The sequence below is a fragment of the Malaclemys terrapin genome, chromosome 8, assembly GCF_027887155.1.
Source record: "Malaclemys terrapin pileata isolate rMalTer1 chromosome 8, rMalTer1.hap1, whole genome shotgun sequence".
In the NCBI taxonomy this organism is placed as follows: domain Eukaryota; kingdom Metazoa; phylum Chordata; order Testudines; family Emydidae; genus Malaclemys; species Malaclemys terrapin.
The window spans coordinates 105,643,870-105,667,445 of NC_071512.1; the positions used below are offsets into that span (position 1 = coordinate 105,643,870).

General features: G+C 53.4%; 1 protein-coding gene across 3 annotated transcripts in view; it reads left to right on the forward strand.

The window, feature by feature from the left end:
* Positions 1 to 4,101: 4,101 nt before the first annotated feature.
* POMGNT1 (protein O-linked mannose N-acetylglucosaminyltransferase 1 (beta 1,2-)) overlaps positions 4,102 to 23,576 on the forward strand; it is a 31,356-nt gene continuing 11,881 nt past the window's right edge. The window contains exons 1-11 of one of the 3 annotated variants that reach the window (XM_054037806.1): positions 4,102 to 4,224; positions 5,364 to 5,602; positions 11,387 to 11,495; positions 13,889 to 14,004; positions 14,515 to 14,580; positions 16,062 to 16,175; positions 17,457 to 17,574; positions 17,973 to 18,071; positions 19,209 to 19,336; positions 20,210 to 20,280; positions 20,883 to 20,958. In XM_054037806.1, coding sequence (XP_053893781.1) covers positions 5,483 to 5,602; positions 11,387 to 11,495; positions 13,889 to 14,004; positions 14,515 to 14,580; positions 16,062 to 16,175; positions 17,457 to 17,574; positions 17,973 to 18,071; positions 19,209 to 19,336; positions 20,210 to 20,280; positions 20,883 to 20,958 — 1,017 coding nt within the window. In that variant the 5' untranslated portion in view covers positions 4,102 to 4,224; positions 5,364 to 5,482. The remainder of the gene's footprint in view (positions 4,225 to 5,363; positions 5,603 to 11,386; positions 11,496 to 13,888; positions 14,005 to 14,514; positions 14,581 to 16,061; positions 16,176 to 17,456; positions 17,575 to 17,972; positions 18,072 to 19,208; positions 19,337 to 20,209; positions 20,281 to 20,882; positions 20,959 to 23,576) is intronic. The other 2 variants (XM_054037804.1, XM_054037805.1) reach the window with 2 other exon arrangements.

Sequence of the window (23,576 nt, forward strand, 5' to 3'; positions counted from 1 at the left end):
TCCAGCGCCATCCTCTATTGAGAACAATGCCAGATTCCCCCCTCTACCTCCCATCCTTCCATCGAGAACAATGGAGGGGTCCCCCGCCATCAGCCATCATCCCTCTGAGCACCACTGGAGCTGAATGATTTTGCAACATCTGTGGGCCATAACTCTCCTGCTGCCAGATCTTCCCGCTGCGCCGCTGCCACGTCACAGCTCCAATGATACGGTGCGTCCAGCTGTGCTCTGCCTGCTCCATTCAGCAGCCTAGCGGGTCAGCTCTATGGGGGAGGTGCAGGCTTACTCAGCACCCTGCCTGGGCCAGCTTGTTCAGGGGCCCTGGAGACATTTGATGGGGGACCATGAAGATCTGTGGTCTAGATATTAGCGCCAACGGCCGGTCGTGGGTTCAAGTCTCAACCCAGGCACGGAGTGAATTGCATCAACAAACGGCTTAACATGCAGATTGTTGTCTAGATCTACCAGTCACTGGCCCCTCAGAGAGACTATCTAGCACTCTTCATCCATAGATTCCCAAGCACTTTGCAAACAAGGCCAGTAACGTTATCTCCATTTTACAGATGGGGAAACTGAGGCACAGAAAGAGGCGGCAACTTGCCCAAAGTCACACGGGCAGTCTGTGGTAGAACCCCACAGTCCCAGGGATTATCTACTAGGCCGCACTGCCTCCCTGGAACCACTGCCATCCTCTGTGATGTGATTGCAGGGGATTGGAAACCAGTGACCTCCTGCCTTTTAGCCCAGGGTGATGCCTCTCGGTCAATGCCATTTATATAGATCCCTTCCACGAGAAGGGTTTTCCTCGCTCCCCCCCATAGCACCACCTCTCCTTTCGAGGGGCACTATGGAAGGCTGTCTGTGAGATCCACTGGCAGGGTTAGCAAGGACAAGATCATCCCTGCTCTGCACAGGGAATATTCAGGGAGGTTAAAAATAACCCCAGACTGGGTTAACTTTCCTGGGCAGCAGCCGCCTCCATGCTGGGGGCGGGGTGATCCCAGCCTGGGGGTGTCCCTTACGGAGAGCTACCTGGTCCAGTCTGTAGGAGGATATTGTGGAATGTCAAGTATCTGCTACCTGGTGCGGAGCAGCCAGCCAAGGGGCTGATGAAAAGCTGCAGCAATGTTGCAGTCCTGATCAGGGCCCCGATCCTGCAAACTGCTCTCTGGGGGTCCACAGGGATCCCCCGTTCAGGAGCAGGGCTCGGGATGGCTGGGAATACCAGACCTCTCACAACGGCCGCAGGGGGTTCAACCCCCAGCACGCTTTTGATGCCAGCAGAGCAAGTTTTCACACACGTCTGATTTCATTTTCCTTCCTTCGTTCCCGTGCAAAGTTTGACGCTTCAGAGGAGAGCGAATTACCGGCGAGCAAAAAAAATGAGCCCGCAAGTTGTCCTGGGCGAGCCCCCCCATGTATGCCCCTCAGTAGGAGGATCGGGGCCTGAGTCAGTCCCTTGAATGGAAAAGAACATGGATCCCCTAACCCTCCCCGGCCCCAGTCCCGGTTTCAAAATCTCCACCATACCAGTGCTACCTTCCCATTAAAGGGCAGAGGGGTGGGGGAGACGCAGTCTTTATGTTGTGACCTTCACCTTCCCAACATCTGGCTTCCCCCATGTGACTGGATACCCCGCCCCCCAGTCGCCCAAAATAAAGGTAGCAGTCACCCTTCTCAACATAGCAGATCAGCGCACTGCCCAATCTGGCATGGCTCATTAGTACAGACAGAGCACTGATCTGTACCAAAGGCTCCATGCATCCGTTATTTAAAGCACCCGCATCCAGTTGGCAGCCCTCTCTTATCACCAGGCATCTTATAATAACATCGCTAGGATCTATATCGAGCAGACACAGCCTCAGGGTATCTCTTAACCCCTGAGTAATCATCCACTTCTCATGCAAGAACAGAGAAAGATCAGGTTGTACTGTTGCCAGTGGAAATACTCCTCCATAAGTTGGCCTCTCTCTTAACCAGCCCTTTTACCGTAGCCACTTTGCTACAACAGTTTTGTTTGACCTCTAGTTGAATACTCTGCACTGTTAGGTGGCTAGTTCTTTTCCTGGTCTGTCAAGACTGGTTTAGCAAGGAAGGAGGGTTTGTGGTTAAGGCTTTGGTCTGGGATTCAGAGGATCTAGGTACAGTTCCTAGCTCTGCAACAGACTCACTGTGTGACTTTCAGCAAATCACCGCATCGCTCTGCGCCTCAGTTTCCCCAGCTGTGCAATGGAGATAATAATTCTGTCTTGTCCGTTTAGACTGCAAGCTCTTTGGGGCAGAGACTGTCTCATAAGAACAGCCACACTGGGTCAGGCCAGTGGTCCATCTAGCCCAGTGTCCTGTCTTCCAACAGCAGCCAGTGCCAGGTGCTTCAGAGGGAATGAACAGAACAGGGCAATTTTGGGTGAGCCATCCCATCATCCAGTCTCAGCTTTTGGCAGTTGGAGGTTTAGGGACACCCAGAGCCTGGGGGTGGGGCCCTGACCATCTTGGCTAATAGCCATTGATGGATTTATCTTCCATGAACTTATCTAGTTAGACTTTTAGCCTTCACAACATCTCCTGGCGAGGAGTTCCACAGGTTGACTGTGCGTTGTGTGAAGAAGTGCTGCCTTTTGTTTGGTTTTTAAACATGCTGCCTCATAATTTCATCGGATAACCCCTGTTTCTTGTGTTGTGTGAAGGGGTAAATAACGCTTCCCTATTCACTTTCTCCACACCACTCATGATTTTATAGACCTCTGTCATATCTCCCCCTTAGTTGTCTCTTTTCTAAAGGGAACAATCCCAGTCTTTTTAATCTCTCCTCGTATGGAAGCTGTTCCATCCTGCTAATCATTTTCATTGCCCTTCTCTGTACCTTTTCCAATATCTTTTTTGAGATGGGGTGACCAGAACTGCACACAGTATTCAAGGTGTGGATGTGGGCATGGGCATGCCATGGATTTATATAGTGATGCTATGATATTTTCTGTTTTATTCTCTCGTGATACAAATAATTACTTGCTAGCGGTTTCACTGTGCTTTGTTACCACATACATGGGCACTGTATAAAAATCTAAAATAGATTTGACTTTCCTGCTTGAGAGAGAAGAAGACAGAAGAGGACATGGGAATACTGCAAACTCCAATCATTCCAAAATCATGAGTTAGACCCTCCCACCTCAAAAAAAATTCCTAATATTTGCTTAAAAATCATGATTTATTTAAAAGGGTGGGTACTTTTTTTCTTGTGGTTTCCAGGCCCTTATAATGCCCTCAGTTCACATTTTCCAGCTTTATTCTGCAACCACGAGAGAGAAACTTTATTTTCTTAAATGAAAACTGAGATTTTTCACAAACTTCCATGACTCCAGGAGCTGGGGCTTGAAGAACCTCTCCCCTCTCCCAATATCTCGAGATTCATGAAAAAAATATCACAAGAGTTAGCAACGCTGCTGGAGGCCTCCTCTGATTTGCTGGGTGAGCTTCAGCCAATTACTCACTACCTCTGCCCCTCAGTTTGCCTCATCTGTTAAAACAATAAATAGGGTTATAAATTATATATCTATAACTTATAATGCCACTTCTATACGGGCAGGGCCTTGGACGATAGCTGTGGCCAGAATGCAATGCATTCCCAAGCGACAGGAAAATCTCGGTGGGCAGTACAGGGCTCATGACACACAGCTAGATGAGACCGAGTCCCTCCCGGGGAGCACCCCCAGCTCCGGCACTGTACTTTTCTTCCTGGCTCAGGGAGGTAATGCTTGCTTCTGGGCTTAGACACTGCACAGGGAGAGAGGCGAGTCACAATGGTCCTGGTCCCTCTCTGCATCTCCTGGGCAACCTGGCGATGGGGGGTGGGGGGTGTTGCGATCTCCCATCATCGCCCAGACACTCTGCCCCCCCTCCCCAGGGGCTCTGCAAAGCCCTCCACAGTGTGTGTGTGGGGGGGGGGGGGGGGACCTGGCCCCACGTGGGAAGCTGCCGCGGGCTCCGGAGTGGACCCCGCCAGGCTCCCCTGCCTGTTTCCCCTTTAAGAGCAGGCTGCGAGCTGCATATCCCGCGCCGGAAGCAGACCGGCGCGTCGATTTCAGCCTTTCCCGAGCAGCTGCTGCTCCGCGAGCGGGGAAAGGGGGCGGCGGCTGCAGGAGGGGGGCAGCGCCGCGGTGCCCAGCGCCCGCCCCTGAGGAGGGGGCCCGGCCTGCAAGGTGCAGCCCCCCCACTTCCCTACAGACCGTGAGTAGCTTCCCCGGGGCGCTGCAGAGCCGGGAGACCCCGCAACCCGCCGCGATCCCTGCAGGGGCCCCGGGGCAACAGTGTTGCAAATCCGTGTTCCGCTTCCGCTGGGACAGGTCGCTAAAGGAAGGGGGGGGGGTGATGCATGCAGGGGGAGACCCTCCCCAATTGCTTTCCCCCACTCTCAAGCATGGGGGGCTCTGCTAGTCGATTTCCCCCAGAGCTGGTCCCACCCCCACCCCAGTCTAATTCGCTTAGCATTTAAAACTCCCCTTCCCCCCCCCCCATCTTCTCCAGCGGTCAGAGCAGCTGTTCAGAGCCCATGCCCCATAGAGATACTTCAGCCTGTTTGCCGGGCGCCCTGCCCTGGGGTGCCGTGTGGCAGCGGGGCCCCCCTCTACTATGACACTGTGTGGGGGTGACCTTGCAGATGGAGCACTCCCATTGGGTGTGCGGGGTGAGTTGTGGTAAACGGGGCTGAGATTTGGGGGTTTCTGTGCCCCCTGATCCTGGCTGGTGTGCATGACCCCCTGGTGGGTTTAAAGACTCCCCTTGCTTGGCGTGGCTGCTTCCCTGACATTCTCAGGGAGCCCCTGAAACAGCGCGGGATGGGACGGCACAAGAGTATCCTCGCCCCCTAGCTAATGAGCCCGGACTAGGGTGTGGGGTGACAGCAGAGGGTTTCCTGCTGATCAGAGGGCCAGCTCCAGTGCTGCTGTCTGTGCTTCAGATACCTGTTCCATTAGGATCTGGACTGAAGCCACCCGCTCGCTCCACGCAGGTCAGTAAATGGCTCTTGGTTGCTACCAGCCTCTGCCAGACTGTAACTGGTGGCACAGGGACAAAGCTCCTTGCAACCCCTTGAGCCAAGCGTTGCTGCTTGTCGGCCGATCGCAGATGCCCCTCCGCCCTGAAAGAGGGGGTGGGGACGCTCCCGCTGCTGGCAAATTATCACTCCTGATCCCGTGTGCTGGGGCCCGATTTTTGCATTGACGTTGGCTCGGGGTGACAGCTGTCTGCCCTGTAGCCAACTTCCTGCCCTAGGGCTAACTCTGATCCAGGGCGTCTGCACTTCCTCTTCTCTTCCTGACCTGCCCAGTGTGGGTGGAAGAGGTTATCCCCTCCTGCTTCAACCACAGGTCTTATTATCTGCTGTCCTGTCGCAGCAGGGACCCTCGAAGGAATGGGACCGGAGCCTACCCCATCCTGACAGCTGCCCCATGCTGCTCCCCTCACCCGTTCTCCTCGCCCCGTGATAATGGATGAGTGGAAACCCAACGCTCAAGCCAAACAGTTTGTCTTGCGGAAAAACCGGAGCTGGTACCTCGCCTGGAAGTACAAGCTGATGAATCAGAGAGCTATCAGGCGGCTATGCCAGGTGAGTTCTCTGGAGGAATGTGAATCGTGCCTGGGGGAGGATTAGAGAAGATAAACTCGCAAAGCCCATGGATTATGGAGTCTGTTGGTGGAATCGGCTGCAGCCCCTGTGACCTAACATGGTGGAAGTGAACAAATTGTCCAATCAGAAGCCACCTGAGTTGCGTTTTACCCTTAAAATGCAGAATGGAAGGAGTCTAACCCTCCTTTAACTACCGCAAGTGCCAGCAGCCAGTTAAAGATTTTTCTTCTGCGGACAAAGGGGTTTTTATAGACTTCACCCGTGGTTAGATGTTGTTTATTACTGGGACAAGCACAGCTCGGCAGCTGTTAAATAACATTTCCAGAAGAGGAGGGTGGGCTTGCTTGGTGCCTACTTTTGAGCTCTAGCTCTGGGTTTGACTTCCGGGGGGAAGGGAAATCCTTGCGAGGCTTCGACTAATATGGCTTCTCCGCTGTGATCTTGGCCGGGGGAACAACAGCCAGTCAGTGTTTTGTTGTGCGATCCCTCTGCGCTACCAAGAGAGAGGCTCTCGTTCGCCGTGCGGCCGGGGGACGGCATAGCTCTTTCGTAGCTCAGAGCGGAAAATGGTTTTGATTTATTTGTGTGTCGATCTCAAGAGCTGCCCCGTCACCATAGTATCTGAGCATCTTGCAATTACTGTATGTATCCTCCCAACATCCTGGTAATGCACTCTGTGGCGGGGGAGGGGGATCCCAAGTACACACCCAAAATGGTGGGGTCTAAATTAGCTGTTACTGCTCAGGAAAGAGAGCTTGGAGCCACTGGGGACGGTCTCGGAAAACATCCGCTCAACGTGCAGCGGCAGTCAAAAAAGGTAACCACGTTAGGAAAGGGATAGGTAAGAAGATAGTAAATATCACAATGCCACTATATAAATCCATGGTACGCCCACATCTTTAATACTGCGTGTCATTCTAGATGCTCCCATCCCAGAAAGGAGATGTTAGAATTAGAAAAGGTACAGAGAGAGGCAACAAACATGATTAGGGGATGGACCAGCTTCCATATGAGGGGAGATTAAAATGACTGGGACTTTTCAGCTTGGAAGAGAGATGACTCGGCAGGAGGTGGTCTGATAGAGGGCTATAAAATCATGACTGGTGTGGGGAGTGTGAGCAGTGAAGTGTTATGTGAGGGAGTAAATAACACAAGAACCAGAGGTCAGCCGATGAAATGAAAAGGCAGCAGGTTTAAGACAAACCAAAGGAAGTACTGCGCACATAACACAAAAGCAACCTGTGGGACTCATTGCCCGGGATGCTGTGAAGGCCAAATGTCTAACACGAATAATAGAATCTCAGGGGTTGGAAGGGACCTCCGGAGGTCGTCTAGTCCAACCGCCTGCTCAAAGCAGGACCAACCCCAACTACGTTTATAAAAGATAAGTTTCTGGAGCACAGATCTAACAATGGCTATTAGCCAAGATGGTCAGGGATGCAACCCCATGCTCTGGGTTGCCCTAGTCTCTGACTGCCTGATGCTGGGAATGGGCAACAGGAGATGGATCACTTGATGATTCCCTGCTCTGTTCGTTCCCTCTGAAGCACCTGGCATTGGCCGCTGTCGGAAGACAGGATGCTGGGTTAGATGGACCCTTGCTCTGAACCAGTGTGGCTGCTCTTACTTTCTAAGAAAGTGCTGTGACTCCACAATGGGGATGTTGAAAGGCTAAGCCCAGGGCCACACAGGGAGTCTGTGGCAGAGCAGGGGATTGAACCCAGGGCTCCCAAGTCTTAGGCCAGGGCTGTAACCACTGGACCATCCTGCCTCTGCATGTGCAGAAGCAAATAGTTTAGAGGCCCTGTAATAAAGCACTGGCAAGCGCACGTGTGTACTCTAGAAAGCTGAAGGCCAGATTCTCAGCTGGTGTCAACTGGTGTTGCTCCATTGAAGCCAGTTTGACCCCCGCTTAGTGAATTCTAGTTGACCAGCGGATGGGGATGGACATGCCTGAGGCATGAGGAGGCTGCTTCAGAAACAGCCGTCCAAAGCCTCACAGTTCTGCAGCGTGCTGGCCAGCCTGTGTGCGCGTCCTACCGAGACTCGGGACTTAGCCGTGGAAGAGTGATCGGCGAGGGGTGAAGGGAATGAGGCCGTGCCATGGTGGGAAAATTTAAAGGGGGTGTTAACCTATTAATAAAGAATTAATAGTCCCTTGACTTGCCTGTCAGCTTCCATGTGAGGATCTCAAAGCAAGGCTAATGCTGATGAACTAAAACTTGGTGAAGAGAAGAATTTGTTATGAGCTACGCTTTGTACATCAATGTGGCCTGTTCGGTGCTTGAGTGCTGCTGTGATGGGCACTGCTGAAAACCCTACATAGAAAATTAAGCTTTGCCAGCCCCCAGTGCGGTTGGTGTGGGCCCATTTTTCAGATGGAAAAACTGAGGAACAGAGAAAAGAAGTGACTTGTCTGAGATCGCCCAGTGAGTCCGTGGTGGAGTGAGGGACAGAACCCAGATCTCCTGCGTCGATGCCTTAGCTACTCCCGCCACCACCAGCTAAGGATATTTATAGCTTATATTGATAGGCCATGGCTAATAAACAACCCAGGTACAGGGCCTGGGAGTCTAACGGTGGCTCCTCAGCATATGGCACCTGGGAAACTTTACAGCTGCTTCTGTTTGTAGATAAAGCAAATGGCCGGGTATGAACCAGTCAGATTCTAATTGTATTGGGCAAGGGTGGGACCTTTTTAAGAAGCACTTTTGTAGTGGGGTGGGTGGAAACTAGCTGGATCACTCCTCATTAATGATCTGGAGGATGGCGTGGGCTGCACCCTCAGCAAGTTTGCAGAAGACACTAAACTGGGAGGAGTAGTAGATACGCTGGAGGGTAGGGATCGGGTACAGAGGGACCTAGACAAATTGGAGGATTGGGCCAAAAGAAACCTGATGAGGTTCAACAAGGACAAGTGCAGAGTCCTGCATTTAGGACAGAAGAATCCCATGCACTGATGCAGACTAGGGCCCAACTGGCTAAGTGGCAGTTTTTCAGAAAAGGACCTAGGGGTTACAGTGGATGAGAAGCTGGATATGAGTCAGTGTGCCCTTGTTGCCAAGAAGGCTAACAGCATTCTGGGCTGTATAAGTACGGGCATTGCCAGCTGATCGAGGAACGTGATCATTCCCCTCTATTTGGCATTGGTGAGGCCTCATCTGCAGTATTGTGTCCAGTTTTGGGCCCCACACTAGAAGAAGGATGTGGGAAAAATTCAGAGTCCAGCAGAGGGCAACAAAAATGATTAGGGGGCTGGAGCACATGACTTACGATGAGAGGCTGAGGGAACTGGAATTATTTAGTCTGCAGAAGAGAAGAATGAGGGGAGATTTGATAGCTGCTTTCAACTACCTGAAGGGGGGTTCCAAAGAGGATGGATCTAGACTGTTCTCAGTGGTGGCAGATGACAGAACAAGGAGCAATGGTCTTAAGTTGCAGTGGGGGAGGTTTAGGTTGTATATTAGGAAACACTTTTTCACTAGGAGGGTGGTGAAGCACTGGAATGGGTTCCCTAGGGAGGTGGTGGAGTCTCCTTCCTTAGAGGTTTTTAAGGTCAGGCTTGACAAAGCCCTGGCTGGGATGATTTAGTTGGGGTTGGTCCTGCTTTGAGCAGGGGGTTGGACTAGATACCTCCTGAGGTCCCTTCCAACCCTGATAGTCTATGTCAGAGACCCACAAAGCCTGTGCTGGCTGCTCGCTCTGCATCTCCTTCCCCATCCCATTACCTGTGCATTGTTGACCCTAATTAGGTGGTGCAGCTCTTCTGTTAAACAAGCCCTTTACCGCTGTGTCGGGCAGTACGGATCTGCTCCTGCGTCTGTCCCTGCTGTTCAAAGCAGCACAGCGTTAGGCTGTCCTGATGGAGGTAATCAGCGGCCTGTAGCTCTTGAGGTCGATGTTCTAGCTCCATGGGCATTGCAACAGAAATCCAGTCATTCAGACCCTTGGATGTGCCTTCTGTCTTGCTGCATGGCCGCTAGTCTAGGTAGCCTCGCAGCCACTCCGCAGGAGAGCGGCATCCTCCCAGCCCATGCGGCCTCCATCGGAGCTCTGTGTGTGTACATACCTTCATGAGAAGGGAATGTGTTTCTGTCGGCGTTAATAACGAAATCTGGGCTGGTGCAGCGAGCTCCCTGGAACAAGCCTGCTCTTGTCAACTCTGGCTACCCCCAGTGAGAGGAAAAACTCTGTGCGCTTCAATGAAAAGCTGGAGCAGCAGGGGTAGCTGGGAGGGTGGCTTTCTCTTGCTGGATTGCTCCTCTCCAACAGGCTTAAGCAACTAATTGGCTCTTGTTTTTTATCTGCTGTCTTTCCCCATAGCCTGGCTCCTAGACACAGCTTCACTGATATGAGGCAGTTGCTAATAGAAGTCAAGCGGCCATAGACTAGGGGCGAGGCACTGTGGATAGGAGAGGAATGGTTGAGACAAGCTCCCCCCGGTCTATAAATAGGGATCTAAAATCCAGCTATTGAAACAGATCTGCTCCCCCCAAATATGGCAAAACTCCAGGCTGGACTGAGGCCGTGTGGACCTGCCCCCCATATGCCGAATGTGTGATAGACCTCTTCGGTGCCCAGTGAGCAAATGGCGTTCTCCATCGGTCAGTTTCCAATCTCACAGTCGTAAATAATCTTGCGCCGGCTGCTTTGGTGGAAGGCTCTCTGAATATTAACTAGAGCTAACGCCGGCATGACGGGCATCAGAGTATGTAACCGAGTGAAGGAGCCTTGTCTCTTTTGTTGCTATATTCCATTGCTGTGAGGATGAGTATATTGCTTCCACTGGGGATGTGAGCAGGAACTTTAGTGACTTCCAGCTTTGGTGACTCAAAGTATGTATATAGCCCCCATGGCATCTAAACCTGTCCCTACCCCCAATTGAGGGGTATCCTCCTTCTTTTACAGATGGGAGGGGCACTAATGTGGTGAGATTCATACTGCGACTTGTCCCAGGTCACGCAGGGAGTGTGGCAGCACCAGGATTTGAACTCAGATCGTCAGAGCTCCAGTCTGCGTGGTTAGGGCACTGGCCCCCGTCTGTCTCAATTTCAGCCCTGAAAGGTCATTTCTATCTCTTGCTGTATCCTCAGCCCAAAGGTGACTGGGGAAGGATTGCAATTGACACAGAAAGCTCGCCCTGGAAGTTCCAATAGAGACCTCCGTCTCCTAGGTCTGCTGTACGCCGGGCTCTTTCATTACAATAGCATCACAGGCAGCCGGGCCGTGTGACGTTCTCTGCAGCGTGCCATGCTCTGTAATGTCATGGAAGCGACTGCATTGCTCTCCTCAGGCAGGCCGAGGAAATAAAACCCTGCACTCCTCTCTTTCCCCCTAGAACTCTGACTGCGCTCATCTGGGTGTGTGAATCGTAAGCGATCGTAATGCAGGGGGAGTTAAGGTTCCGTCCGAGGTGTAATGCTGAATTTCCTGACATCCACATTCTTCTAATGTGGTTGTTTTTTCCCTCCTTACGCACCCCTGCGAGGCAGGGGTGTTATCCCTATTTTACAGGTGGGGAAACTGAGGCATGGCCAGGCTAAGTGACTAGCCCAAGTCACACAGGAAGTGTGTGGCAGAACTGGGAATTGAGCCTGGGTGTTTCAAGTCCTAGACAAACACCCTAGCCACTGGACCCCCCCTTTCCTCTGTGTGCTAGGGAAAACCATGGATATCTGAGATCCTCTGTGAGGATCATATTGTGGTTTATCCTAACATGTTGTTGCTCTGGGCCAGTTACACGCCACACTTTTTGCCTTGCAGATGGGTGCCGTCCTCTTTCTGCTTGTGACTGTGATTGTGAATATTAAGCTGATCTTGGACACTAGAAGAGCTGCTAGTGAAGAGGAGGAGGAGTCTGCCCAAGACTATGGTGAGTCTGAGGGGCCCGTCAAGGCGGCAGAAGTCAACACATTCCCATGCCACCCTGCCAGTGTGTGCGGCCGTGCCGTACCAGAGCTGGTTAGAAAACAGGCTTTGTCAAAACTATCCCTGGGGGGGAAAAAATCAACTTTTTTGGCAAACAGCATTTAAACCAAAAATATTTTTAGTTGGAAATGTTGCCATGGTGCCTCATGGGAGTTGTATTTCAGGTGCCCTCTGCGCCCACTCGTCTAAGGGATAGGCTAGGCTCCTTGTTGGACTACATCTCCCATGGTGCACCATGGTCTCACCTCATGGTGAAGGGCAATGATTGCATCATCGGGAGTCCCCTGACCCTGGTACATCCTGGGAGATGTAGTTTCGTACAATCATAGAAGGTTAGGGTTGGAAGAGACCTCAGGAGATCATCTAGTCCAACCCCCTTCTCAAAGCAGGACCAATCCCCAACTAAATCATCCCAGCCAGGGCTTTATCAAGCTGGGCCTTAAAAACCTCTAAGGATGGAGATTCCACCACCTCCCTAGGTAACCCATTCCAGTGCTTCACCACCCTCTTAGTGAAATAGTGTTTCCTAATATCCAACCTAGACCTCCCCCACTGCCACTTGAGACCATTGCTCCTTGTTCTGTCATCTGCCACCACTGAGAACAGCCGAGCTCCGTCCTCTTTGGAACCCCCCTTCAGGTAGTTGAAGGCTGCTATCAAATCCCCCCTCACTCTTCTCTTCTGCAGACTAAACAATCCCAGTTCCCTCAGCCTCTCCTTGTAAGTCATGTGTCCCAGCCCCCTGATCATTTTCGTTGCCCTCCGCTGGACTCTGAATTTTTCCACATCCTTTCTGTAGTGGGGAGCAAAACTGGATTCAATACTCCAGGGGTGGCCTCACCAGTGCCAAATAGAGGGGAATAATCACTTCCCTCGATCTGCTGGCAGTGCTTCTACTAATGCAGCCCAATATGCCATTAGCCTTCTTGGCAACAAGGGCACACTGCTGACTCATATCCAGCTTCTCATCCACTGTAATCCCCAGGTCCTTTTCTGCAGAACTGCCGCTCAGTCGGTCCCCAGCCTGTAGCAGTGCATGGGATTCTTCCATCCTAAGTGCAGGACTCTGCACTTGTCCTTGTTGAACCTCATCAGATTTCTTTTGGCCCAATCCTCCAATTTGTCCAGGTCACTCTAGACCCTATCCCTACCCTCCAGCGCATCTACCTCTCCCCCCAGTTTAGTGTCATCTGCAAATTTGCTGTGGGTGCAATCCATCCCATCATCCAGATCGTTAATGAAGATGTTGAATAAAACCGGCCCCAGGACTGACCCCTGGGGCACTCCACTTGATACCAGCTGCCAACTAGACATCGAGTTTGCTTAGGGAGCCCAGCCCATAGGAGAGAATGGGGATGTGAGGAAACATGACTACAACTCCCATGAGGTACTAGGGCAGTATGTCAAAACTGAAATATTTCAGTTTTCAGGAATTTGGTGGTTTTGATGGAAACATTGAAATCCTTTCCAGAAAGCAAGCCAGTTGTTTTTTATTTTTTTGTTTTGTTTTGTTTTTGGAGAGGGGGGCAGGGAAATGTGTAACTGAAACCCCCATTTTTCTGCTGGAAAGACAGTTTTTGATGGAAAACTTTTGGCCAACCCTAGCCATAATGTTGAATGAACCCTCTGCACACTGCTAGAGAGAGTACTTCATTCTGGGTCTGCTCCATCCTTCGGCAGCCATTCATCTGGCTTTAGACCAAACAGCCCCCTCTTTTTGGTGGTTTGTCCCCCATCCGGTATCGAGCCTAAACCAGACACAGGAGGGTGGAGTGGCGTGCTGTTCAAAATGGCATTCTCTGTGCAGTGTGACGTTGTACGCACCATGCGAGCAAGGTCACGCCGGCAGGGGTGGGCCCATGCTATTCCCGGAAGTACTGGAATGTCTGGTGTTCTGGGAATGCGTGGATGGCCATCTTATCCGTCCTTGACTTCTCTGTTCAGACTGCCAGCCAAGGTGATTCTGGAGACATGGACTTCTGTCCGCCCAGAGCTGGACTGAGACACCAACTGAGGAAGGCCGGGTGGTGCTGGTACTGCCTGCCCCTTCTCCCTTGTCAGGTGGAATTAAAGAGCTGGAAGTCCTCAAGCTTTGCCACGGGGTCCCTCAAGCGCCAGGGGCGTTGTCAGCTGGGCTTGTCGGAAGGATGTTTTTGAACATCCCACCAGATCTGTAAAGAGAGATGCTGCAGCCTGCTGGGAGTGGCAAGAGAGCACGTGTTGTGCTAATAGGTTGGGAATCTCTCCCATCCACTGAGGGGAACCCGCTGGTGGTCCTGGCACTGAGCCACAGCTAAGCAGGTAGGGCTGAGGCTTTGGGCACCCCTCTCTCCTTAGATGAAGGTGTGCAGCATCTGGAGACCCTGCGCCGCCCCACCAGCAGCAGGAAGGTCTTGGACATCGAGGTGTACTCCAGCCGGTCGAAGGTCTACGTGGCTGTGGACGGGACGACGGTGAGTGGCTGGCACGGGAGGCTGCAGGTTACCCCTGTGAGCTGAGGGCGGGCGAACAGCGTGGGTAGAACCAGAACAGACCTGATCTCAGTTACCCAGACCTCGAACTGAAGCCCTTCCTGGAGTATAGCGCTCCTCTTGGGAGCAGAATGCAGCCAAGGCCTTTGCCATACTCCACAATTGAATGGCTTGAGTATAAGCCTGCGTCTGCTCCCATTGAAGTCAATGGCAAAACTCCTATTGACTCAATGAGCTAGGACCAGACTAAGGCTTTGCGTCTAATTCCCCGCCCTCTCTTTCTTCTGAGGATGGCTTGTGCCGAGTACAATAGCAGCAGGGGTCCCACTGCCGCGAATTGGAGAAACCAGCGAAGGGGCTGGAATTTGAAACGTAGTGAGTTCTCCCTCGGTAGGAGCAGCTGTGTGACGAACCCACTGGGGTGGAGGAGTTCCTGGGAAAGAACTGGGGAGGCCTGGCCGATCGCTACAATAACGTTTCCCCCTCCCGCAGGTCTTGGAAGATGAGGCTCGGGAGCAAGGAAGAGGGATCCACATCATTGTGTTAAATCAGGCTACGGTAAATTGCGCCGATGGTCCCTGCGTGTGTTCGTGCGGGGCTGTCTGGCGTTCCTGCCCGGTGACGCTGTCCCTCGTCGAGGGCTAGCGACGTGTGTGAAGCCAGTCTTGGGTTTCTCCGGGCCGAAGAGAAATCTCTGAACCCCTTCTCTTGCAATGGTCTAAAAGCACTGGCTAGCCTCTGCTAGCCCAGCTCACAGAATCGGAGCTGCCTGGGAATGTCCAGCAACAACAGGTGACCCCTTCTGTGAGCTGGATGCTTCAGCCCCGTGAGCTGGGTGCCTCAGCCTGGGGAAGTCACAGCCCCAAAGGAAATGCCTCGGGACTGCCCCGGTTGGAAGTAGCTGGAGGTGGGGCCATGGACTTCAGCGGGAGTCATTCCATTGACGACGTTAGCCTTTGGCTCATGTAGGGTAGACTTAACTCTAGTTTTGGCTTCCCAGAGTGCCAGGATGCCGGGGCAACGGAAGGTCCCTAAAAGTGGGGGGGGCCACCTGCACGGGAACCATAGCCCCGCCCCCCCATGTGGCCTCTTCCCCTAAGGCTCTGCCCCCCCCCACTCACTCCTCTTTTCCCCCCATCGCTCACTCTTACGGCTGGTAAAAAGTTGGTGAATCGTAGAATCGCAGAATCATCGAACTAGAAGGGACCTCGAGAGGTCATCTAGTCCAGTCCCCTGCACTCAAGGCAGGATGATGTAATAACTAGCCTGTCCCTGACAGGTGTTTGTCCAATCTGTTCCTACAAACCTCCAGTGACGGAGATTCCACAACCTCCCTAGGCAATTTCTTCCAGGGCTTAACTACCCTGACCGGAAGTTTTTCCGGGTGTCCAACCTAAACCTCCCTTGCTGCAATTTAAGCCCATTGCCTCTTGTCCTATCCTCAGAGGTTAATGAGAACAATTTCCCTCCCTCCTCCTTGTAACTTTTATTTACTTGAAAACTGTTATTTCCCCTCTGTCTTCTCTTCTCCAGACTAAACACACCCGATTTTTTCAATCTTCCCTCATAGGTCATGTTTTCTAGACCTTTTATCATTTTTGTTGCTCTTCTCTGGACCCTCTCCAATTTGTCCCCATCTTTCCTGAAATGTGGCGCCCAGAACTGGACACAACACTCCAGCTGCGGCCTAATCAGCGCAGAGTAGAGCGGCAGAATTACTTCTCGTGTCTTGCTTACAACACTCCTGCTAATACATCCCAGAATGATGTTTGCTCCTTTTTTGCAATAGTGTTACACTATTGACTCATATTTCGCTTGTGATCCATTATGACCCCCAGTTCCCTTTCCACAGTACACTCCTTCCTAGGCAGTCATTTCCCATTCTGTATGTGTGCAACTGATAGTTCCTTCCGAAGTGGAGTACTTGGCATTTCTCCTTACTGAGTTTCCTCCAGTGAGAAGTTTTGGGTGGTGCTCATGCCTGGGGGCCTGGTGTACATGCATCATGCAAGCTGTGCCGTGTGTTTGAACATCTACAGGGTCACGTGATGGCCAAGAGGGTGTTCGACACCTACTCACCCCATGAAGATGAAGCCATGGTCCTCTTCCTCAACATGGTCGCTCGTGGTCGCATCCTGATCTTCTCCATTAAGGTAGGTGGGTCCGACGCCGAGGGAGACTGCAGATCAAGTCACTGACGTGAGTCAAGCTCTAGCAAGGCGCAGGCTGGCTCTGCTTCCCTGCAGTTTTGTCTCATGAATGTTCTAACACATGTGCCAGACAGCGAGCCCTATTCTCCTCCTGCTCGTTATTTATATGATGGGAACGCCAAGGAATCCATACCTTATTTATTACAGTAACACCTAGTAGCCCCAGTGATGGGCCAGGACCCCACTGTGCTGGGCGCTGTACAAACGCAGAACAAAAAGACAGTGCCTCCCCCCAAGGAGTTTACAATCTAAGTCTAAGACAAGAGGCATCAAACAAATACAGACAGATTGTGAAGACCAAGGAAACAATGCAGCCGTATGGGTCAGCCTGACAGGCAGTGGTCTCGGCACACCAGCAGCCGAACCGTTGTCAAGTTTTTTATAGGCATCCTGGCAAAGGGAAGTTTTGAAGGAGGATCGTGCGTGAGTTTTGCAGATGTTTATGGGGAGCGCCTCCCACATAGCCCTCTCCCTCCCCCACGTGGAGAAAGCACATGGGTGCTTGTTTGTTTGAAAACACTTAATGTAACCCCAGGGTACCTCTGAGCAGAATGGGGCTACTCCTGTCTCCCACCAGCGTGAGTGGGAAGAGCGTCTGGATGGGTGTCTTCCTCCTCCATTGTTTTCTGTCACTCCGATGCCGTGTGCTGTTGTGGGTTTGTGCATTTTCTGTCTTGTAAAGCGTCCTTCAGCTGCAGCTTCTCTGAAACGCGCTATGTCCAAAACTCCCTGGTGCCCTTATATTTAAACTGTTCCATTTCCTGATTTCTGACTGACACTTGTGTGCGGCGTCACCTGTCTCAGGTGGGAAATAGCTTGGAAGATACGTTCCCTAGAGGAATTAAAATTAACTTTTTTTTAATCCATCAAGCAACTTAATATCCCTTGTGACCCAGGGGCAACGTCTGTCTTTCTGTCTGATCTTTGCAAGGGTCGGAAATGCGTGGCTGCTCTGACCCTCCCGGTGGGTCTGCTTAGCGCCCTCAATCTGCAGGGGGGTGAATCGCCCTGTAGCCGGTGCGCATCGGCGAGCTCTGCCGGGGAGTGAGTGGAAGAGGCCTTCCAACAACCAGCTCCGAAACGTGGTTCTCCTGGGCTGAGCCTCCAGTGGGATGTAGAGGGGGGCGATGGGAAGACCACCCTGCTGGCTGCAATGGGAGACAGATCCTGCTGGTTCGGAGCAGGGGAAGGTGCCGCCTCATGATGTGGTCTGTTCTGTTCCAGGACGAAGGCTCCTTCCACCTTAAAGACTCGGCAAAGAGCCTCCTGAAAAGCTTGGGAAGCCAGGTCGCCTCGTCCCTCAGCTGGAGGGACATGTGGAGCTTTGTGGGGAAGAAAGGAGGTGAGAGCCCTGCTCGGGCCAGGCCCAGGGGCCGGGCGGGAGTGGAGGCAGAAGGGATGGACTCTGGCTAAGTGGATGGAAATGGCGTCCCCTCAGCAAGTGGGGGCGGGGGGGTAATCCCACAAACACTGCAAGGTGAAGTCAACGCTGCTCAGACCTTGGCATCTCTTGGCCATGGGGGCCTGCTCCCTGGGTGCAGGTTGAGTGTGGGGGGAGGGAGGCACGTCTCCTTCTCAAGCTCCTGCCATTATTGGAGGGAAGGAGGTACCAGCTGGTTTCTCGGTGATGAGGTGGGTTCTGGCTGGCTCTGTACCGCGGCCAGGGGGATGGGCACCTGAGCGCCGTTCGGCAGCAGCTCTGACTGCATGTTTTCCCCCCCCCCCCCCCCCCCCCCCCAGGCGAGGTGTACGGCGAGAAGCATTCCAAGTCCCCAGTGCTCTCCACGTGGGGGGACCCCGTCTTGCTGAAAACCGAAGTCCAGCTGACCTCCGTGGAAGGTAGGCCTCAGGGCGGGTCCTGCAGACCAGGGCAGAGAGCAGCTGGGCGGGCGGGCACCCCTACCCATCGCAGCGCCTCGCCTGGATAGGAGGTGGGAGCTGGGGGAGAGAGACGGACACTGGGGGGAGACCCCTGATCTGCCTCGGCGTCTGCAGCTGGAGAACCCCTCTCAAGAAGAGATCAGCCCCTGTTCTCAGTTGGGGGGGAGGAACAGGATTCTGCTGTAAACTTGGCCCCATGGAGATGAGAAATGATTTGGAGGAAGCACAGTGCGGCCTAGTGGATAGGGCTCTTGGCTTAGACCTGGATTCTATTCCTGGCTCTGCCACTGATACTGTGCAAGTCCACTCACCTTTCTGTGCCTCCCACTTTGCAAGCTCTGTGGGGCAGGCGCTGTCTCTCATAGTGGCTGTACAGCGCCTAGCGCAATGGAGCTCTAAGCTCAGCTGAAGCGAGCCTCTTGGTGAGGAATTTGCACTGGAGGGTGATGGGGGCTGACTTCAGGCTGCATTGTTCTGACAGGGCCGTCTCTGGGGGCTAGGAAGCAGTGGGTTGGTTTGTTTGTTTGTTCTTGTCTTTTCTTCCCTTTTTAAAGCTGCTGACCTCATTAATACAGGACTGGGAGTTAAAATGGAGTTGGTGCTTCTATTGTAAATCCGGTGTTCGCCCTCTTATTTTCTTAGCGACCCTACAATAACAAACCAGCACGCTTCTGCCAGGAGGAGGGGAGGATATAAAGGAGTGGGTTTCCTTTTCCTGCTTCCAAGGGATTGTTTGTGAATGCCTAGGGTGGCATTCTTAAAATAGAAGTTGCAAGACCTCTCTCTGGACCATGCCGTTCAGAGCTCACATCCCTTCTGTCCTGATCCAGCTGCCAGGGCCTTCTGTGCCCATGTAGGGTTTGAGCCCAGGTGCCCACCAGCGAAGGCATCCGCTCGGCCCAGGTGACCACTGAATTCCTGCCACTGGAGGCAATAAGCCCTGGCACGACGGCTGAGGCTGCAGGTGGGGGCAGTGAAGTGGCAGGGCAGGAGGGCTGTGCTCTGGGATCCTTGCCCTGGCACAAAAGGGTGAGCTGCCTGCTTCCCTCCCTGGAGCAGTGGTCTCAACTCGGCTGGTCTCCCCTTCTCCCGCAGATGCCGAGTGCCGCTGGCCCGACACGGAGCTGAACCGCCGCCGGCGGAGGTTCTGCACCAAGGTGGAAGGTTACGGCAGCGTCTGCAGCTGCAAAGACCCCACGCCCATCGAGTTCAACCCTGATCCCGTGAGTGCGAGCGGAGGAAGGGGAGCGGGAAGCCCTTGCCTCCAGCTGAGCATGGAGCCGCGCGGGGCCCTCACCTGGCGTAACATCTGCAGGAGGCTTCAATATAGACGGCGCACGGAGGGCTCCAGCTAAAATCACGTCAGCCTGCTTCTGCGCGGCACGCCGCCTCCAGCAGGCTCCCAGAATGCACCTGGCTGCCGTAATTCTAGCCCTGCCCGGGAAGGGAAGGATGCTGCAGTGTCTCTCTGCAGCGGCCAGGGACGACTGTAGAGCAGCAGAGTGTAGCTAGGGCATGAGGGTTCGTACACACCAGTGTCTGTCTCGTTGCATCCGTTCCCTGCCTGCTGGCATCTCCAGCCGCCTGGCATCCCTCTCTGGCCAGGCTGAGGCCTGGATCAGTCCCGAAGAGAGAACCTTGCCTAAATAATTACCATGTGATTGATTGATTTTATTTCCCTGCAGCCCCAGGATTTCTTTAGCTGTCCCCCAGCCAAGTACTGGCCGGGCCTAGCCCTGCCCGGATCCCAGCCTGCCATGGTGGGGCAGGAGGGCAACTGAAGGTGTCTAAGATAGACAGAATGAGGCCATCCTTCCACTGGCTGTTCTCCTTGCGGGCAAAGGGTCTCTGCTCCGTGTCAAGGCTGGATGAGAACAGTGCTGTTTCCTCTCTTGAAATAAAGCCCTGCCCCTAAGGAGAAGAAAGCTGGATGGTGGAATGACTCCCAGGAGATCCCCTGGCTGCGGGCAGGGCTCCTAAACCTTGCAGACGTCACTGGCTCTTCTCAGGGCTGTCCCGGCCTCAGGGCCCGGGGGAGGGCGGGGTGGCCCCTAGTGGCTTCCCAAAGCCCTTATCTCAAACATTTTCTCTTCCAGCTCAAGGACAATAAAGTCTTTAATGTGCCTGTGGCTGTCATTGCAGGGAACAGACCCAACTACCTGTACAGGTGAGTGCTGGGCGGGATGCTGCGTGGTCCATGGAGGGATGTCCCGGGGAAAGCACTGGATCTCTGTTGCAGGGGCCTAGAAAGCCCCGTTAGATCACTCCACCCCCAGCTAGTGCAGATGGAGCACTGGGAACAGCTCTGCTTCTCAGTCCTGGCTCGGAATAACCCGGGCAATGGGGTGCGCCCGCTCTCCGATGTCATTAGCAGGAGGCGTCGCCTGCTAGTCTCCTTTGCTTTCCCAGAACGCTTCGAGGGAGTCTTCCCAGTGGCTGACTCAGGGGTAGCCCAGCCACAAAACCCTGCGGGAGCAGGCAGTGGTGGGGCTCGGAATGCCCCACGGGTGGGTGGCTTTGTCCTGGGGTCAGGTTCGTGTGGTGTGTAGTCTGGGTTTGCAAGGATCTAAACCCCACCTCCCCCAACCCTGCCCCAAAGGGATCTAGGCCTCACTTGAGTGTTGAACCGTCTCCTGCTTCTGTTGCCCACGTTTTATCACTGGCTCAGTGTATCGCCTCCCCCCGTTACCGTGGCGTTCAGTCGTCTGTTAAAGAGACTCCAGACTTTCACGCAAACGCATTCCCACTCTCTCCTCTCCTGGCCCCCAGGATGCTGCGGTCCCTGCTGTCGGCTCAAGGGGTCAACCCCCAGATGATCACAGTCTTTATTGACGGGTATTATGAGGTAAGATCTCCCCCTGCGGCGGGGAGGGGGGCTTCTCACGCTGTCTCTGAACGTGGAGGAGGGGAAGGAGCAGGCAGCTGCTGTCGTCCTTGTCCCCTTTCTGCCCACCCCCTCCCAGGGCAGCTCCTGGGGCGGGCTCCTCGCTGGGTTCTGAAATCCCGCTCGGCTCGTTGGGATGGAGCAATTTCGCGGGTCTGTTTCCCGCTGGGCGTCTTCGTTTTGACGATGGTTAGGTTGCTGGTGTGCTGAGCCGGCTGCGTGTCATGCTGGCCGTTGTCTCTTGTCTCAGGCGTAGATCGGAAGCTCTCTGGGGAAGGGGCCATGTACTTGTTCTGGGTTTTGTACAGCACCTAGCGCGGCAAGGTCCTAGTCCATGATTGGGGCTCCTGATACGTTATTTTCTGCATCTTTAAAATGCCCGGAGGCTGTGGGGCTAGAACAGAGGGGGCAAGAGGTGTCAGGTGCCCTGTGGAGTCCACATTCTGATCGAGCCGTCTGCAGCCCCCTCCCACTCTTGCTGAAATAAACTGAAGGGTGCTGTCTGGCGTCAGGTGTCCAGGGCGGAGAAGGGCTGCTCGGGGTGGACTGACAAGGCGCCCCCGATAGTGGCAGAGCTTCGGGCTGTGAAAGAGAACCCAGCGCACCCTCTAACGAGAAGATCTTTCTCTCTGTTTCCAAGCTGTGAGAAGAGCCAGCGATTCCACTAGGGACTTCACCGTGGCCAGTCTGTTTTACATGGAGAGCAGTCATGGGGCGGCTTGCACCTCTGTCCCCTTTCTGGTCCCTCTGCGAGCCCCCCCGCCCCAGGGGTTAGGCCTCGTGCCCTTTCCTGTCCTGGGGTTCTCCCACTCTTTGACCGAGACCAGGGTACGACACCCCACCTTACACGAGAGCGAAACTTTTTGGATGAATCCTTTATTCGCTGACGAACGCAAGCGTCATTGGACGTGGAACTGTTCGCAACTTTGGCTCGAATTTGACATGAACTCACTGAACAAGTTTCAGCCAAAACCTTGGCTCAGGTAGAGTCGCGAGAGCCTATCCATGGAGGAGAAGGAGGTGGCAGTGGGGCAGTCCTCCCCCTGTAACGTTTAGTCCAGTGGGTGGGCACTCGCCTGAGAAGTGGAAGTGATCCTTGCTCTACTGTGGAATTATTTATATGCAGCGGCAGAGTTTCATTAGAATTTAAGAGCCCTACCTCCGGGTAGCTGATCGCTTGGTGGTTTGACTGCTCACTTGGCAGAGGGGAGATCTGGGTTCAAATCCCTGTTCCAGAGGGGGAATTTGTACCTGGGTCATGTTCCCATTAATCTAACCCTTTAAAAATGCCTGAAAACTAACTCTTTTGTTTGATTCAAACTTATTGCCACCTCTTTTTTTGCTTCCCTGAAAACTCTGAAAAAGTTCAGACTCGGGTCGGCCCGAATGGACTCTTTTTTTGTTGGTTGGGTTTTGAATGGCCAGTGTCCCACAGGATCAGTTAGTCACCCAGCTCCACTTATTCCCAGGCCTGACTGTTCCTTCATGCTGCTTCCCTCTGAGATCCAGCACTAGGCGGTCACCAGTGGCCTTCTGAAATCAAGTGGGTTTATTTAGCAAACGGAGCGAAATGTTAGAGATACTAACTAAAGCAACAGACCCGTCGGATCTTAGGGTTCACCACGAGCTCAGTTAGACAGGCTTTCTGCTGGTTAGAGGAACAGAAAGAACCCAAGAGTTCTTAGGAGCCAGCCTGGTCTCCATTTGCCTTCCGGAGAGTGATGCCCTCCCCAGGGAAACCCCTTTCTCAAAATCCTCTTCTTGCATGAGCCAGACCCCACTTACCATCTGTCCAAGGTACTTCTGTGCTGCCCACTGAGCCTAGACTGACTCAGGTTTGAGCCCAAGCTCCACTTCTGTCCACACACAGGACCCGGGCCTAGAAACCTGCTGAAGGGGTGGGTCAGAGCCCCAGTCCCTCGCAGGCTTTGGTCCAAGCCCTGTCGTTTTGCAACGTGATCATAGCTCAAGCCGCAGACCCGCGTCAGAAGGTCGGTGTAGCGCAGTGTGGACACGTTAACACGGCTGGGAGACCCAGGTGCAGTGATTGTAAATCCAGGGTTACAATGCAGTGAGGACACTGAAGCGTGGGCTTGGCCTCACAAGCCCAGGTCCCACAGACCCGGTTTACAATGCACAATAAACACCCCCTGAATGGCTTTCTTACAGGGCCAGGGGTGAAATCTTCCATTTGTCTCCAACTATTTTCTCCCATTTGACCAGCCGGGCCAGGTAAGGAGAAGCCCCCACGATGGCTGTTTAATTGTCTGGAAATTAGAGCCATCCGGCCTTAATGGTTTTCAGTCCCGGGCCTTGTGTCTGGAGTGCTGAAACTGCTCCCCCGGATCTCGGGATTCCTATACATAGTCCATATTGTAGGGTGCAGCTCCTTATTCCCCACCAAGCACCCCTATGTCCATCAGACCCCTTCCAATCCGGGCTTGACCTGATGCGCCGCTAAGCCAAAATAAACAGCGTAACCACCCCGTGCCCTGCGAATCTGTCTCCAGACTGGAACCTGGGTTAGACTCTCACTTGCAACTGGATGTGACTTTTGAAGCCGTCACACTGCATGGCCC